Source organism: Haemaphysalis longicornis, unplaced genomic scaffold (assembly GCF_048455015.1).
Source record: "Haemaphysalis longicornis isolate Haplotype H1 unplaced genomic scaffold, Haemaphysalis longicornis Haplotype H1 scaffold_3, whole genome shotgun sequence".
In the NCBI taxonomy this organism is placed as follows: Eukaryota; Metazoa; Arthropoda; class Arachnida; order Ixodida; family Ixodidae; genus Haemaphysalis; species Haemaphysalis longicornis.
The window spans coordinates 63,470,585-63,484,377 of record NW_027526335.1 but is presented as its reverse complement, the minus strand read 5'-3'; the positions used below and the strand labels follow the sequence as shown (position 1 = coordinate 63,484,377).

The 13,793-nt window shown below is 49.4% G+C and overlaps 1 protein-coding gene across 1 annotated transcript in view; it reads left to right on the top strand.

The window, feature by feature from the left end:
- The window catches only part of LOC144175243 (cell adhesion molecule Dscam1-like), a 328,801-nt gene that overhangs the window by 278,331 nt on the left and 36,677 nt on the right, over positions 1 to 13,793 (top strand). Inside the window, exon 11 of the mRNA XM_077704344.1 lies at positions 11,739 to 12,029. Coding sequence (XP_077560470.1) covers positions 11,739 to 12,029 — 291 coding nt within the window. The remainder of the gene's footprint in view (positions 1 to 11,738; positions 12,030 to 13,793) is intronic.

The window sequence follows — 13,793 nt, the reverse complement described above, 5'->3', positions numbered from 1 at the left end:
ACAGTTGTTCTTAACTGCACCCCGCCAGCAGCCTCCAAAAACAATTCCATTCATTGCACAACTCTATAAGCAGTTCAGCTAAATGCAAGTGGCTACCGCTGAGTTGTCTTTTTCAGTTCGTAAAGTTTAACATGTATTACCACCAAGTTTACTCCATAACGCCAGTTACAACTGCCTTTTCTTTCAAGTTTTTGCTTGGAAGTTAATATTTATAGCTCATGCGACCCAGTAAGGCATATTTATATTTTCAGTGATAACAGCCCCTTTGTCGCGCAATCTTTATTTTAAATCGGTTTTAAAGTACATCGGCGATTATTTACAGGTGAATAGAAACTGAAGTTACACCCATGTGAGGGCGCATAAGCGGACGCCCGAACAAGAAATACAACGTCCGGCGCCCTGATTGCACGAAGCCCCATTTAAAAGCGGGCCGCGGGTATCTGCTCTTGACACAACTCCCAGTTTCCGTTTGGGAAGCAAAAATCACGCACAAAGACAATTCCGCTTCCGCCTTATTACGGGCACCTGCACCGCACAGCGCGCGCAGCGCCATCAGGTAAAAAGTTCCCCTTTGTTGGCAGTGCCTTCAAATATCGAGAGAAGCAAAGAAAGATGAAACGAATATCTTCGACAGACAAAAAAAAGAAAAAGAAATCAGCGACGTTAGGGGAGAAAGACAGAAGCGATTTGAAAGCGAAACCCGAAGCCTCGTTTTCATTTCGGAGATCACTGCCTCGCACGCGTTTCGCCCATTGCGCGGAGGTATGGCCGCATTCATCAGGCTTGCAACGCTTGCGGTTCGGCGGCCGCCGCGGCGCACGCGCAAAGAATGGCGGCTCGGTGTCGTTTCCGGGCCCGTTTTCGCTGCGCCTAACGTAGCAGCACACGCACGGAAGGAAGCGGGCCTCGTCTGTCCCGCGCACCAGCTCGTTCTCTTTGGAGTTGAACAATCGTTTTCCTTTCTATTGCTCGCGGGCCTCTATTTCTTCCTTTTCTTTTAGGAAGCCCAAAATGAACATCGCTTTATCACTCCAAAAAGGGGGAAAGCGCGGGCTCTTCCTTGTTTATTTCTCCTCGTGCAAATCCTCGCTCGCATTTCCAGCACTGATGACATTCGCTATTCCTTCCCTTTCTTCGGTGATTCTTTACCGCGTGGGAAGCCACGGCGAATATATTGTGACAATTTCGCCAGACCCACCCCGTGTTCGTCTTGCCGAGCTTGCGTTTGCGAAGAGCAAAAAAAAAAAAAAATTGCCTCGTTACAGGTTGAAAGGTTACCTGTCGGATTGTGTTCTTTTGTGCGCACCCTTTCTGAAGATAGTAGCAATAAGGGATTATTAGGGTTTTTGTACGTTCGCTTGATAAGTATGTTTCATTTAATCCCTTGCTTTCTTTATCTTTCGCTCTTGATATATCTCGGCCGGCATATTACTACGCGAATGTTCCCGCAGCCAAGCATGGGATGAATGATTATAGGTTTTCGTAAATAGTTGACAATTTCAGTAAAATATTTGTTGATTTCTCAACAGACGACTCAAAAGCAAGCCGGTAGTATTATTTTACTAATAGCTTAGCTCTACGGGTGTCATGGGCATGGCAGAGGAAAGGAGACGGCGTTTATATTTTGCCACATTTACTCCGAGATAACCTCGGAAGCTTCGTCCTGAAAAAAAAACGAATTGGGGGAAAGAAAATAACCGTAGTTCTCAGTCAGCGTTTTCATGAATAAAAACAATGCTTATAAATTGGCATCATTTATCCCGGTAAGGCTTGGTTATAACACTGAGGAATGACGTCAGAGCAATTACACACTTGAAATGTAAAAAAAAAATGAATGTAAGAGAGAACGTCAACGCTATAGACATCATGCTGATCATAAAATTAAGTTTAGTCAAGTTACCCCATTTAACGTTGTTTTGACTTTCAGAAGGGTAGCGGTCGATTTGAACATTTGTGATCAAGACCACCGCGATCGAACCGTATACATTCATTTATAGCGCTTTCTATCGCAGAGTGATCCTGACATTTGATGCGACTTGCCCTGTCATAACATGCAAAATAATTTTCTTTTCCTAAAATGCTACATATTTTACGAAAAACATGTACCTTCGGAAAAAGAAAACTGTCGTAGTAGTTACTGCGAAGGATTGATTATTGTAACAAAATAAACTAGGAGGTCGTTCACGAAGTAAATCACTTCCGATTCGGTTGCCATTGTTTATGTAAGAGCCATTTTAATGCTTATATAGTTGTTTATATACCTGTTAGTGTAATTATTTGTTTTGTTCGCACACTTAATAAAATCGCAATTACGTAACCCATTTTCCCGTGACAGCTACGTCACTGACCATACACCAGTGTCGGGAACCATCAAGGTAAGGGCATGTAAGCTCACGAGTGAGATTAAGCATTTCCTCACTAAGACGTTTCCTCACTAAGCGATCGAGCGTGGCACTTTTTTGTTAAGCCAGGTTAGCAGACGATACGATTCCAACGATCCCGCCTGCAGCTCCACTCACCGACTATCCGGGCGCTGCCTGGCAAACCGCTTTGTTGCTCGCACGGCATTCTTTCACTCTACTGCCTTCAGTGACAGACTTCGAAGTCAGTCATATGACGTTGGGTAGCAAAGCTTTCGTTTGGCGGTCACCGATGCTCGGCGATGGCTCTAAACATCGGCATTCATTTTCCCCACGGCACGCGCCTTTGATTGATAAGCCTTACACATACACCCGGGACCCAAATCTTCCAAACAGGGCCAAATATGCTGACGCTTATAAATTATAATATAAGATTGGGTTGCAAAAGAACACAACAAAGCAAGAGCATGCGAACTGGCATCAAATTTCGCGATGGATTGTGGAATATCATTTATACAATTGTTGCAAACGGAGCACAGAACCGTTTCAGGTCGAAGAAACAATGCAATGGAGTGGAGCAACGACCTACACTTTGGCGTCGAAGTAACGACAAACAAAAAGAGGCGCTGAATACAGCCACCGTCTACCTGAATGAATGCAACCCCGAATATTCATGCCGTGCTCATTTCAGCGCACAATTGGGGCATTATCAATGCAACACACGCTTTCCAGCGAAGATTCATCAACCCGTCCAGCTTTCCCTTCTCTTTTTCTTTTTTTTTTTTACGAGCGACCTGCTTCCAAACGCATACAGGCACAGTGTTGTCGAAGTGCGCCACACCTCGTTGGCTTTTTGCGTGGATGGCGGACTATAGCGAGCCTTTCCACAGGAGCATTTGAACGAAAGATGTATTTCAACTTCCGTGAAAGCGGGTAGCGGACAAATATACGTGCAGGCGAGTGTGCATCACGTTTATATTCGGCTCGTTTAGGAGGAAGAAGCACCCAGCTGAATGCAATATTTCTACCGAGGGCCTAGATCCTCAAGGCCGCTTGCTTGGCACTGCACTACCATCAGTCATACGGGTATTCCTATAAGAGGGAAGGTGCCGGTTGTGTCCCTTTTTTTCGGTAGCCTTTTTTTCTAAAGCTTCTCTTTGTTTTGGTCTTCGGTATTGTAGCTGCAAAGCTTGGACCCGCGCGAAGCTATAACAGTCAATCTTCTGCGCAAGACCAGAGAGAAACATGGCTTTTCGGGGGTTCTTCGATTTTAGTGCAGTTTTTTGCCCTTGTTTATAATTTGAGCACAAAAGGAAAGCCGGAAATTTTGCAATGCTCCATTTTATTTCCTCATTCAGAGTAATCCAAGCAATAGTTAATTATTAACCTCCTTAGATACGCACTGGAGTACCATGTGCCTTTCGAACATCAATCTAGAATACGTAGCAGAGTTGGTGATAGATCAAAGTATACGCATGCTACATTGAGAATATCGACGGCGCATAGCAATACGGAGTAACTCTCAGTGAGAAAGTCGCTTGTTTGTAGTACACCATAAAACTCATCTAATTTCTCTTTGTTGTCTCAAATTCAATGATAAGTTTAAATCGACATACATACCCTACACCCCCACACTTCATCACCTGCCTATTAAATCAGCCAGGTTTTGTAAACCGCAAAATATCCAGAGGTCTGTCACTCTATAACAGACAACACGCTGCCGAGGGCATGGAATCCAATGCGCAGAAATTTTTAGCTAGAAACCTCGGGGTTTTAAGTGGTTCGTAGAGAGAGAGAAGAAACTTTATTGTCCGCAGGATCTAGGTCCAGGTCCTAATTGCATTCTTCAATTCGAGGGGTCAACGTAGTGCTGAGGGATTTTTGTGCCGATGCGGTGAACGTGTTCACAGAGGCAGCATGCATGTTCACTGTCGGTGGGGGAGACAGCCAGAGCTCCCGGGAAGTGATGGAGGCGAGGGATGAGGCAAGAGATGGTGGGGTGGATCCCAAATAAGAATGAGGGTAGTTAGAGAGAAAGGCATTGTACGTATTTTTGAGCAGAATTAGGAGGTCGTGAGCGTTCGTGAGTGTTGGTGGGATCACTTGGCCATCGGTGGAGAATGCCCGTTAGAGCAGGACCCGGGATGCGGCGTGGGCCGCTTCGTTCCACGGAAGGCCGGAGTGTCCGAGAGAGCAGGTGATCGTGATTGTGATCTCGTCGGGCAGACGTTGGAGGAGAGGAATGGCTTGGGGTGTGTCTATCCCTGCTGGTAGAGGCGGCATGCCTGCTGCGAGTTGGAGACTAAGTAATGGGGGGAAGCTGGGTGGTGGCTGCGAAGGCGATCGCCAGAGCGACTGCCGTTTATCTTTTGTTGGCGTGCGTGGTGGCGGCCGTGAATATTCGGTCGACATGATTGAGGGTGACCGAAGTTGCGTGTCGAGTGCAGGTGTCATAGGCGACGGCGGTGTAACTGACCTAAGGGTCGTCTGCTAGCCTCTGCATGAGACAACGGACTCGCGCTTCCCGATGGCCTTGGTTAAAGGTGGAATACATATGGCACGGTATGGGGGAAACGTGGATGCCGTGCTTGAGGCTAGCCGAGAGACGTTGTGGCCGGTCTTGTTTTGGCGGCGTAAATTATATCCAAGCGTGTCAACTGGCATGACCAGTTGCGTGAAAGTGAGGCGTTCAAGTTGGGAGATTCTCTAAGCCCCCATGAGCTCTCCAAGGATGTTTTGCAGTTTCAGTTTGAGCAGTTTGTCCGTGGAGGTGGGAATGGGTAGGCCAAGAGCCGTTTTGTAGGCTTTAAGAATGAGAGCTTGTATTTTTGTGGTTTCTTGTGGTCCAAGGTTTAGGTATGGTGTTTGCTGATCGGGAGAGCTTCGACCAGACGACAGGTTTCCGATTCTGTGAGGCCGTGATGTCGGCTGCAGATTCTGCGAATAAGATGTGTTAGGCTATTCATGGAGGTCTGGAGTTAAGGAGCGCTGCACCCGTGTCGTCCCGGTGGAAGGGGACGTCGAGGACACGGAGGGTGGTCACCGAGGGATTGAGTTCCCCTTGTATGTACACTTCAGAATCAGGCGTGGGAGGAGAAGGGCGGTCACGTGATCGGGCCCGCAGGATGAGAAGAGTTGATTTGGCAGGGTCACAGGTTAGGCCACAGGGACGCACGTAGTTGATAGGGTTTCTACAGGTTGTTGGAAGGAGACTTGCTGTTCCGCACATGAACCATAGGTGGTCCAGAAAGTAATGTCGTCAGCGTATATAGCATGCTGCAGTTTAGGTATTTTGTCCAGAAGAGTGGGTAGTTCAAGCGACGCAATATTAAAAAGTAGGGAAGAAATAACCGATCTTTTCGGAATGCCTTTAGAGGATGTACTGATAATGGGCGAGGTAAGGCTTCCGAGCTTGATATTAGGTGTACGATCTCAGAGAAGCGCTGCAACGTAGATCAAGGCGCGACACTCGCAGTGGGTGGCATTGAGGATCGCTTGGTGAGTAACGGTGTCGAATGCGTCTTTTGCGTCCAGTGCATGGATAGCGCGTGGCGTGGTGCGGCTGAGGTGGCATAGCACCTGCTCCTTAAGTTGTAAAAGAAGTTCCTGCGGGGACAATTTGATTCCAAAAACAAACATGGTAAGTGGGTATAGGTGTTCTTCGAAAACGTTAGTGAAGCGGTGATGTACAAGACGTTCGAACAGTTTCCCAATACATAAGTTAAGGGTGATCGGAAGTAGTGACGTCAGCAAATTGGCTTTGGGGGGTTTGGGGATTAAAGTAATTTCCGCGTGCCGCCACTGCTCTGGAAAGCTGCCCTTCGTACTGTGAGTGCTGAAGAGTTGCAGGAGGTAGTCGATGTCTAGGATGTCGAGGTCACGAAGCAGGAGGTTTGTAATGCGATTTTTGCCAGGTGTGCTGTTACCTTTTAGATTGGCTAGTATGGCCTCTAGTTCTTCCATGGTGAACGGGGCGTCGAGTGCCGGATTGGGTCTGCCGGTGTAAGTCCGGGTGGGGGAAAGGGGTAGGCGGCGGGCGGGCAGAAAAGATTGGCCTGGGCTGTATGGGGCAAATCTCTTGGGTGAGGAGAGCTGTTCCGGAACTGTCTCTGTATTTGGTGGTTACTCTGGGTGCGGGAGGTGGTGCTGTCAAGCAGGGGGTGAAGTAGATGCCAGGTACGTCTGGAGCTAGCGTGCCTTTGAGTTGGTCACATAGCGAGAACCAGTTGTGCCGATTGAGCGTGGAGGCATATTCCTTTGCTTGGATAGAGAGAAGGGCAGTGCGTTTCCTGGGCGTTTTATTGTGGCGCTGATGATTCCAGCGTTTAGGGAGGTTGCGGCGGGCCTCCCAGATATGTAGCAGCTGGCCGTCCTGGGTGATCGTCGGTAAGTGCCACTTCATGAATGTAGCACTTAAATATTTGTTCGAGTGTCTCCGTCCAAGCATCCCGATCATCCAGAAAGGGTAGAGGGGCCTTCGCGTCAGTGAGAGTCTGGAGTGAGAGTCTGGAGTCCTTCGCACAGCGGGGCAATCAATGCTGTGTGGAATTCGGCGATTTGGTTGACAGTGTGAGAAGGTTTCTCTTTGGTGTTAACGAGTATTTATTCTTGGTCGATGGATGGTGATGGAGAAGGGGGCAGGGGTTTGGCCGCGAGGTTGTGGATTTGCTTGGTGATTTCAGAGAGCTGCTAGATAACTTCGTGGTTTCGGTGTTGGGTATGTACAATGACTTGAGCGAAAGTGAAGGAGGTGGAGATGGGGGGAGAGGAGAGTGGATGGAGCAGAAGGAGAGGGAGAAACTTTGGCTGACCCCCCTCACCAGTTGTGTGTGTGGCTCGGGGGCTTGTGGCGGTGGCCCTTTGGTTTGGAGGGCGACAGGGTAGGAAAGTCCGCTAGCAGAATGATGGGGCTGTGCTTGGAGCGTTGAGTGGGTGCATCTTGGCGGTGCTTAGGAGCGGCAGGAAGGTGGCGTATCGGACACTCCTTGTTTGCAGTTAAATGGGGAGCGTTGCACAATTTGCACTGACGTTGACATGTGGTGTCCACGGTTGGATCTAACGTATCACAGTTAGTGTGCAGTTTTTGTTGTGGATGAGGGCAGACGTCCGGCCGATGGCCCATCTCGCCATACTGCTTACAGACTTGAATGACACGCCTATATGGGTGGCAGCGGATCAATTCGGAGTTGAATTTCACGGAGTCGAGCACCCAGGTACCAATGAAAGGGAGGAGTGCCGATTTGGAGTGGCCCATTATGCGTGCGTGAATGAGGTATGGGTGGTTTGGAAACTAAGTAGTCGAGAAGTGCCCCAGGAGAGATGTCGCCGGAGAGGCCGTGAATGTCTCCCCGTGACGTCCATGGGGGTGGCTTCGTGTACGCAGTGACTCCCATCTGTGTCGTATGGAGCTGGATGTTTGTGAGTTGCGCCACCCTGTCAGCGATATGGGGGTACGATGTGCTCATCACAAACAAGTTTTGTTGAGGTTGGACTTGCACGGTGATGAGGGCGCGAAATTGCTTTTCTTTGGTTCCACTGGCTTGGGAGAGGCCTTGCGATATGTCCTGATTTGAGAGGTCTTAACTCGATGCCCTTTTTGCGACCGGAAAACAGTGGCGTAGTGGGAAAATGGAATTTGTACGGTGGTATGGGTGGTAGGTCGAAGTGGGTTTGGGTGTCTCTGGACGACTTTCTAGTTTGTCGTTGCGGTTTTTGGACTTCCAAGAGGCCGCAGCCTCTAATCATATGTTGGGGGCGTGAATAGTGTGCCCGTTGAAAGTGCCGTAACTGTTGGTAGGATGGTGATTTGATTGACTGGTGTTGCTGGGGGCGTCCGGGGGCGCAGTCCATGTAACGAGGGTCCATTAGCTGAATGTCGTTACCAGGGGCATTCGTGTTACAAGTGTCCATTGAGCGCTCGGCGGCTTCCTGCGGAGTACCCGCGGCTTCTTGAGGCATTATGGGGGGCAGCACACCGCGCCCGATACGAGTGACGCGGTAGGAGAGAAGCGCAGGTGACCGCGCTGCACCGGCTGGGGGTGAAGGCGGTGGCACTCACTAGGCCTGTGGCCAAGCCTAGCAGTGGGGATGACGTGTCGGTCGAGAAGGTCCCATTGCCGCGCTGTCCGGTGAGTGCGTCGTCCAGATGGGGTGTCCGCAGGTTCCCGGTGATGTAAGGAGCTCAGTGGTGTAGCCAGCGACTGGCCAGAAGAGGCTAGATCACGTTTGAGAGAGCTACCCGCCGCGGTGGCTCAGTGGCTAAGGCGTTGCGCTGCTGAGCATGAGGTCGCGGGTTCGATTCCCGGCCGCGGCGGCCGCTTTTCTGATGGAGGCGAAAAGCAAAAACGCCCGTGTGCACGAGATTTCGGCGCACGTTAAAGATCCCCAGGTGGTCAAAATTAATCCGGATCCCTCCACTACGGCGCGCCTCATCGCCTGCGTTGCATCGGCGCGTTAAACCCTACAATCAATCAATCACGTTTGAGAGAGCTTAAAACGAGAGGCGAAACAACCAGCGTTCGACTGTGTTAGCCCTCTGGCGTCGATCAGCTGGTTTTCGTATGACTACTTTTTACTGCAAAGCAATATGTGTCGCACCCCCATTTTTTATTCCGGTGAAGCAGGTTTACTTGGCGCCGATCCGAGGTGCTTCCTCGACACCTCCGACCCCTCTATTACAACGGTTATCACAACGATTATTCCCCTCGCCACCACTGATGCCTCTTTGACAAGTTGCGCAGTCGGCTTACAGCGGCCGTAGCACCGTTATCAGGTGATTGCGAAGAATCAACACCAGCGCGAATTGGCGTAAAGACACCCGAAGGCCGCCGCCACCGGCGCCACCGAGAATGTAGCCGCGGCCGTTGCTGCTTCAAATTCCCCCTCGCCCACTAGCTGCGCGCCTGTGCCGGTTCAAAGCATTCATTCATTGATTGTAGGGTTTAACGTGCGGACGCAACGCAGGCGATGAGGCACGCCGTAGTGGAGGGCTACGGATTAATTTTGACCACCTGGGGATCTTTAACGTGCGCCGAAATCTCGCACACACGGGCGTTTTTGCGTTTCGCCTCCAACAGAAAAGCGGCTGCCGCGGCCGGGAATCGAGCCCGCGACCTCGTGCTCGGCAGTGCAACGCCTTAGCCACTGTGCCACCACGGCGGCTGTGCCGGTTGAAAGCAACTTGCCCCGTTGAAGCATAGAGTTTGATACTAATATATACTAGTGGGAAATCTGGCGCTGTACTCGCGGGCCGTCGTGGGCGCCGCCATTGCAGCTAGCGACGTTCCTCGCCTACTTAGCTTGGCTAGCCACATGGTTTCTTTTTTGTCTGGAAGCCAAAAACAACAAAAAAAGGATAGAATTAGGTGTCTTCGATTGGCTGCACTCGCTGCACTCATTCAGGTAGTCCAACACCCGCCTCTTCGATTTTCCAGTACAGCGCGCGGCGCCTGCACTTTTCTCTTCGATTTACCGACGGTGCAGAGAGTGCAGGATGAGTTCACGGCCTTCCCTGCACTTCCCAAAGAGGAGGTGCAGAAGCAGACGATAAAAGTGCGGGACTGGTTGTGCAGTGGCGGCGCCTGTGCTGAACTGGCTTAACTCATTCTGAACTCATGCAGAAAGTGCAGGCCAGATTGAAGAGACCTATCGTTTTCTTGTTCATCTTGCATGAGGCTTCGCAATAATCTCTGAGAGCGAAATCTTCCTGGAGGTTCAGTTTTATAACAACAAAACAAACTCGATTAACCTTCTACAGTAATATGGTAGCTTTTTTGCAGCCAGAGGTCACATTCAAGCCTATTCATGAGCCATGCCAAGGGCAAGTGGAACCTGCCTGCCCGATGCACGACGGAACGCTCGCCGAAGCGCGGTTTTCTTGACAGTGGCGCCAGGTTTCCCCTTAGTACATATTAGTATGAAATTCTATGCGTCGGAACGCTGACGTGAGAACATTATTCTTCTTAAGCTTGAAAGCCATTCCGGGCAACATTGTCGCGTCGGCGGCCCTCGTTGACCAGCTGGCCATAGTTCTTCTGGCGGAATAATAATATTAGATTTTAGTCTCGTCGAATATAAAGTCTTCCTCTGTCCTTTCGCCAGTGTATATCACGCCTAATTATGCGCCCATCCCCGTTGCCGGTTTTGTCATGCACGGGTTGGGGGTGAAGGGAGGGGGCATGCACGCACAGCTGGGCTTAATGCCGCTACCGATGACATACCCGTTGGGGTGGTGGGAGATTTAAACGTGGCAGTATCATGGCTCAATGCGCCCAGTTAGCTGTCCTCCGCAATCCAGCCGTTTGGGTCTGGGTCGGTGTGTTGCACAGACTATGAGACGCCTACGACTGGGCAGTGAAAGGGACACCCACATGTGTGTCCACTAGTATAGAGTTCGAAGCCCTCGACGTGTTAACTCGCTATGGGACGGACGCATGTCGCTCGCTTGGAGGAAGAAGAGCGGGAACTTAAGAAGCGTCAGCCCGAACGGAAGCGTGAATGGGGGCGAAAGCCACGGAAAGCCGCTGCCTTAAGTTCCAGCTGGTCGTGTAGCTGCGAACCCGTCCCGGATGAACAGCAACTGGCCCGCTTGAAACGTTGACGTGGGCTTGTTCAGCTTAAAGGGCTTTCAGAGCGACATGTTCGACAGTATCTTTCACTTCTAAGCACCCGCTCATGACCGGTTGCCGGTTTATGCTTGCACGGGTTGGGACAGGAGGGTGGTAGGGGGAGGGGGGGCACGCGCAAATATAGGTTTCATAACCTTACTGATGTCATGCGCGTTGTGTTGGCGTGAGGTTCAACGTGGACGTCAAACAGCCCAATGCGACCGGCCCGGTGTCATCTGTGGTAGAGGGGATTAGGTTGGCGTATTACACAAACGGGAGGATGCCTAGGACCTGGGAGGGAAAGATCTCTAAGTTTGTCCGCTGAATAAAGATCGGGTTCGTTCCAAATTTCGAGCAGGTAATTTCATTCACGGCTAGGAAGTATGCTCAGTTGTAAATTACAAACAAACATGTTTTGTTTCGTGCACTTCCTGGAGGGCGTGCTACTTTGCAGGTCATCCTTTTCACACAGTGGAAGGGCACTAAATTTTTTCTCGTAGGAACTAACGGAGTCTTTTGATGCGGGTGAGTGAGTGAGTGAGTGAGTGATTGAGTGAGTGAGTGAGTGAGTGAGTGAGTGAACGAGTGAGTGAGTGAGTGAGTGAGTGAGTGAGTGAGTGAGTGAGTGAGTGAGTGAGTGAGTGAGGGAGGGAGGGAGGGAGGGAGGGAGGGAGGGAGGGAGGGAGGGAGGGAGTCAGTGAGTCAGTTGGACATCCTAACTCCTTTGACCTCCAACCCAATCCAATCGAAGTTCACCCCTTCCCACCGCCAGTGCGGCCGGCCATCGTGCCCTTCTCGTTCCCGGAGTCGCTGCACCAGGGCCAGCGCTTCAACGTGCTCTGCACCGTGTCCAAGGGCGACGCGCCGGTGCACATCGCCTGGTACAAAGACGGCGCGCCTGTCTCGACGGCGGGCCTGGCCTCGGTCAGCGTGCTGAACGTGACCCAGTTCTCCTCCACGCTCATCTTCGAGAAGCTGCTGCCCGAGCACCGGGGAAACTACAGCTGCGAGGCGCGGAACGAGGCCGGCGTGGTCAGGGTCACCTCCACAATGGTAATTCACGGTATGGCTTCACACGCACCTACTTCCACGCGTTTGCCTGCCATTTATACTCACAGCAGTAGGAAGAGGAGCTACGGCTTTCTATAGAAAAAAAAAACATTAGTTGGAATTGGCCGTCTGTGCATAAATGTCACCATCAGGGCCGGAGGCAGAAATGTTTTTCGGGGTGAGGTATGCCCCTGGGGAGGGGGGAGATTTGTCAACAGGACCACAAGCACCTGCTTAGAGAAGAAGTTTCTTGCCTGAAAAACGTTTCGATTGAGGAATGTTCGAACTGCCAAATCCCCCTGGCTACGTCCCTCATCACCTAAAACAGATACTGATTCGAGGCAAAATTTATCCTTAACTTACACTTCCCTAAATAAACGTGAAGGATCTGTTCTACTTGAAATCGCTAACTCTATTACGTGAAAAGGGTGTCAACTGCATGAACAACTACGGCTCTGCGGTTGTGGAAGATATTATTTATTTTATTTATTTTAGTACCCCAAGGGCCCGTGATGGGCATTACATAGGGGGGAAAGGGGTTAAAATAAATCAAACACAACACTATTTCACCGCTGAACGAGGCGTGATATGCAGAGTACATCCATCATTGATCGTTCTTCCTCGTGTCTTTTTTTTTTTTTAACAGGGCATGTATGGCAAATAAGTTAGTACTGCAACAGGGTTATGTATAAGGTGCTAGCAAGAGCAACTCGTAAGATCAAAATCGACCGTAGTCAAAGAGCAAAGCATACATACAATAAAATCAAACATTTCTAAACTTTGTGCACGTTGCAGGATTACACTATATAGACAACTTCAACTGCAAAAAAAAATGCACATTATAAAACACTTTTTCAACAAAGCAGTGAGTAAGGCTTACTGGTCAATATTTTGGGTGATAAATGGATGCAACGCGGTTTGAAAGGAAGATGATTCTGTCAGATGAACAAAACTTGCCGGGAGCAAAGCAAGGGGGGTGTGGTATTTTTTGGTTCTAGCAAAAATCGGCTGTACTTTGTGCGCATGATCAGTTCGGGGGGAAATGTGATGAGCCGGAAAAATATTAGATGACCTAAAAGATGACTCAGAGTAGTAAAAGGATGGAAAAAATGACAAGCGCGAAAATTTCCTTCGGGTATCCAGATTAGGCAGATAAAGAGAACGTTTCAAAGCAGATAAGCTTATATCAGAAGAGTAGGAACGCAGGATAAATCTTGCAGCTTTGTTCTGCACAGCTTCAAGGGAGTTAATAAAGAACGCTTGGTGTGGATGCCAGATAACAGAAGCATATTCTAATGTGGATCTTATTAATGAAATGTGCTCATGCAGTTTGGTATTGCTGTTCGCTTGAAAAAGGCGGCGTTTAAGAAATCCAAGTTTTTTGAGGGCCTTGTTAGGGCTGTATTTAATGTGTATGTAATGTGAAGTAAAAAATATACCCAGATATTTAAATGAGGAGACTGTTTCGATTCGACCATTGCCAACAAAATACTGATTGGAAAAAGTATCTAAGAGGGTATAAAAAGTCATGTGTTTGGTTTTTGATACGTTGATTTCCATTTGCCATCTATTGCACCATTCGATTAATTTGGACAAATCATCCTGTAGGCTAATGGCGTCATCAATGTTAGTTATCTGCTTATAAAGAACGCAGTCATCAGCAAAGACACGCAAAGAGGAGTTAATACCGGATGCTATATCGTTAATGTAGATAACAAACAGAAAGGGACCCAACACTGACCCCTGTGGGACACCCGACTTAACACAGCAGCTGCTG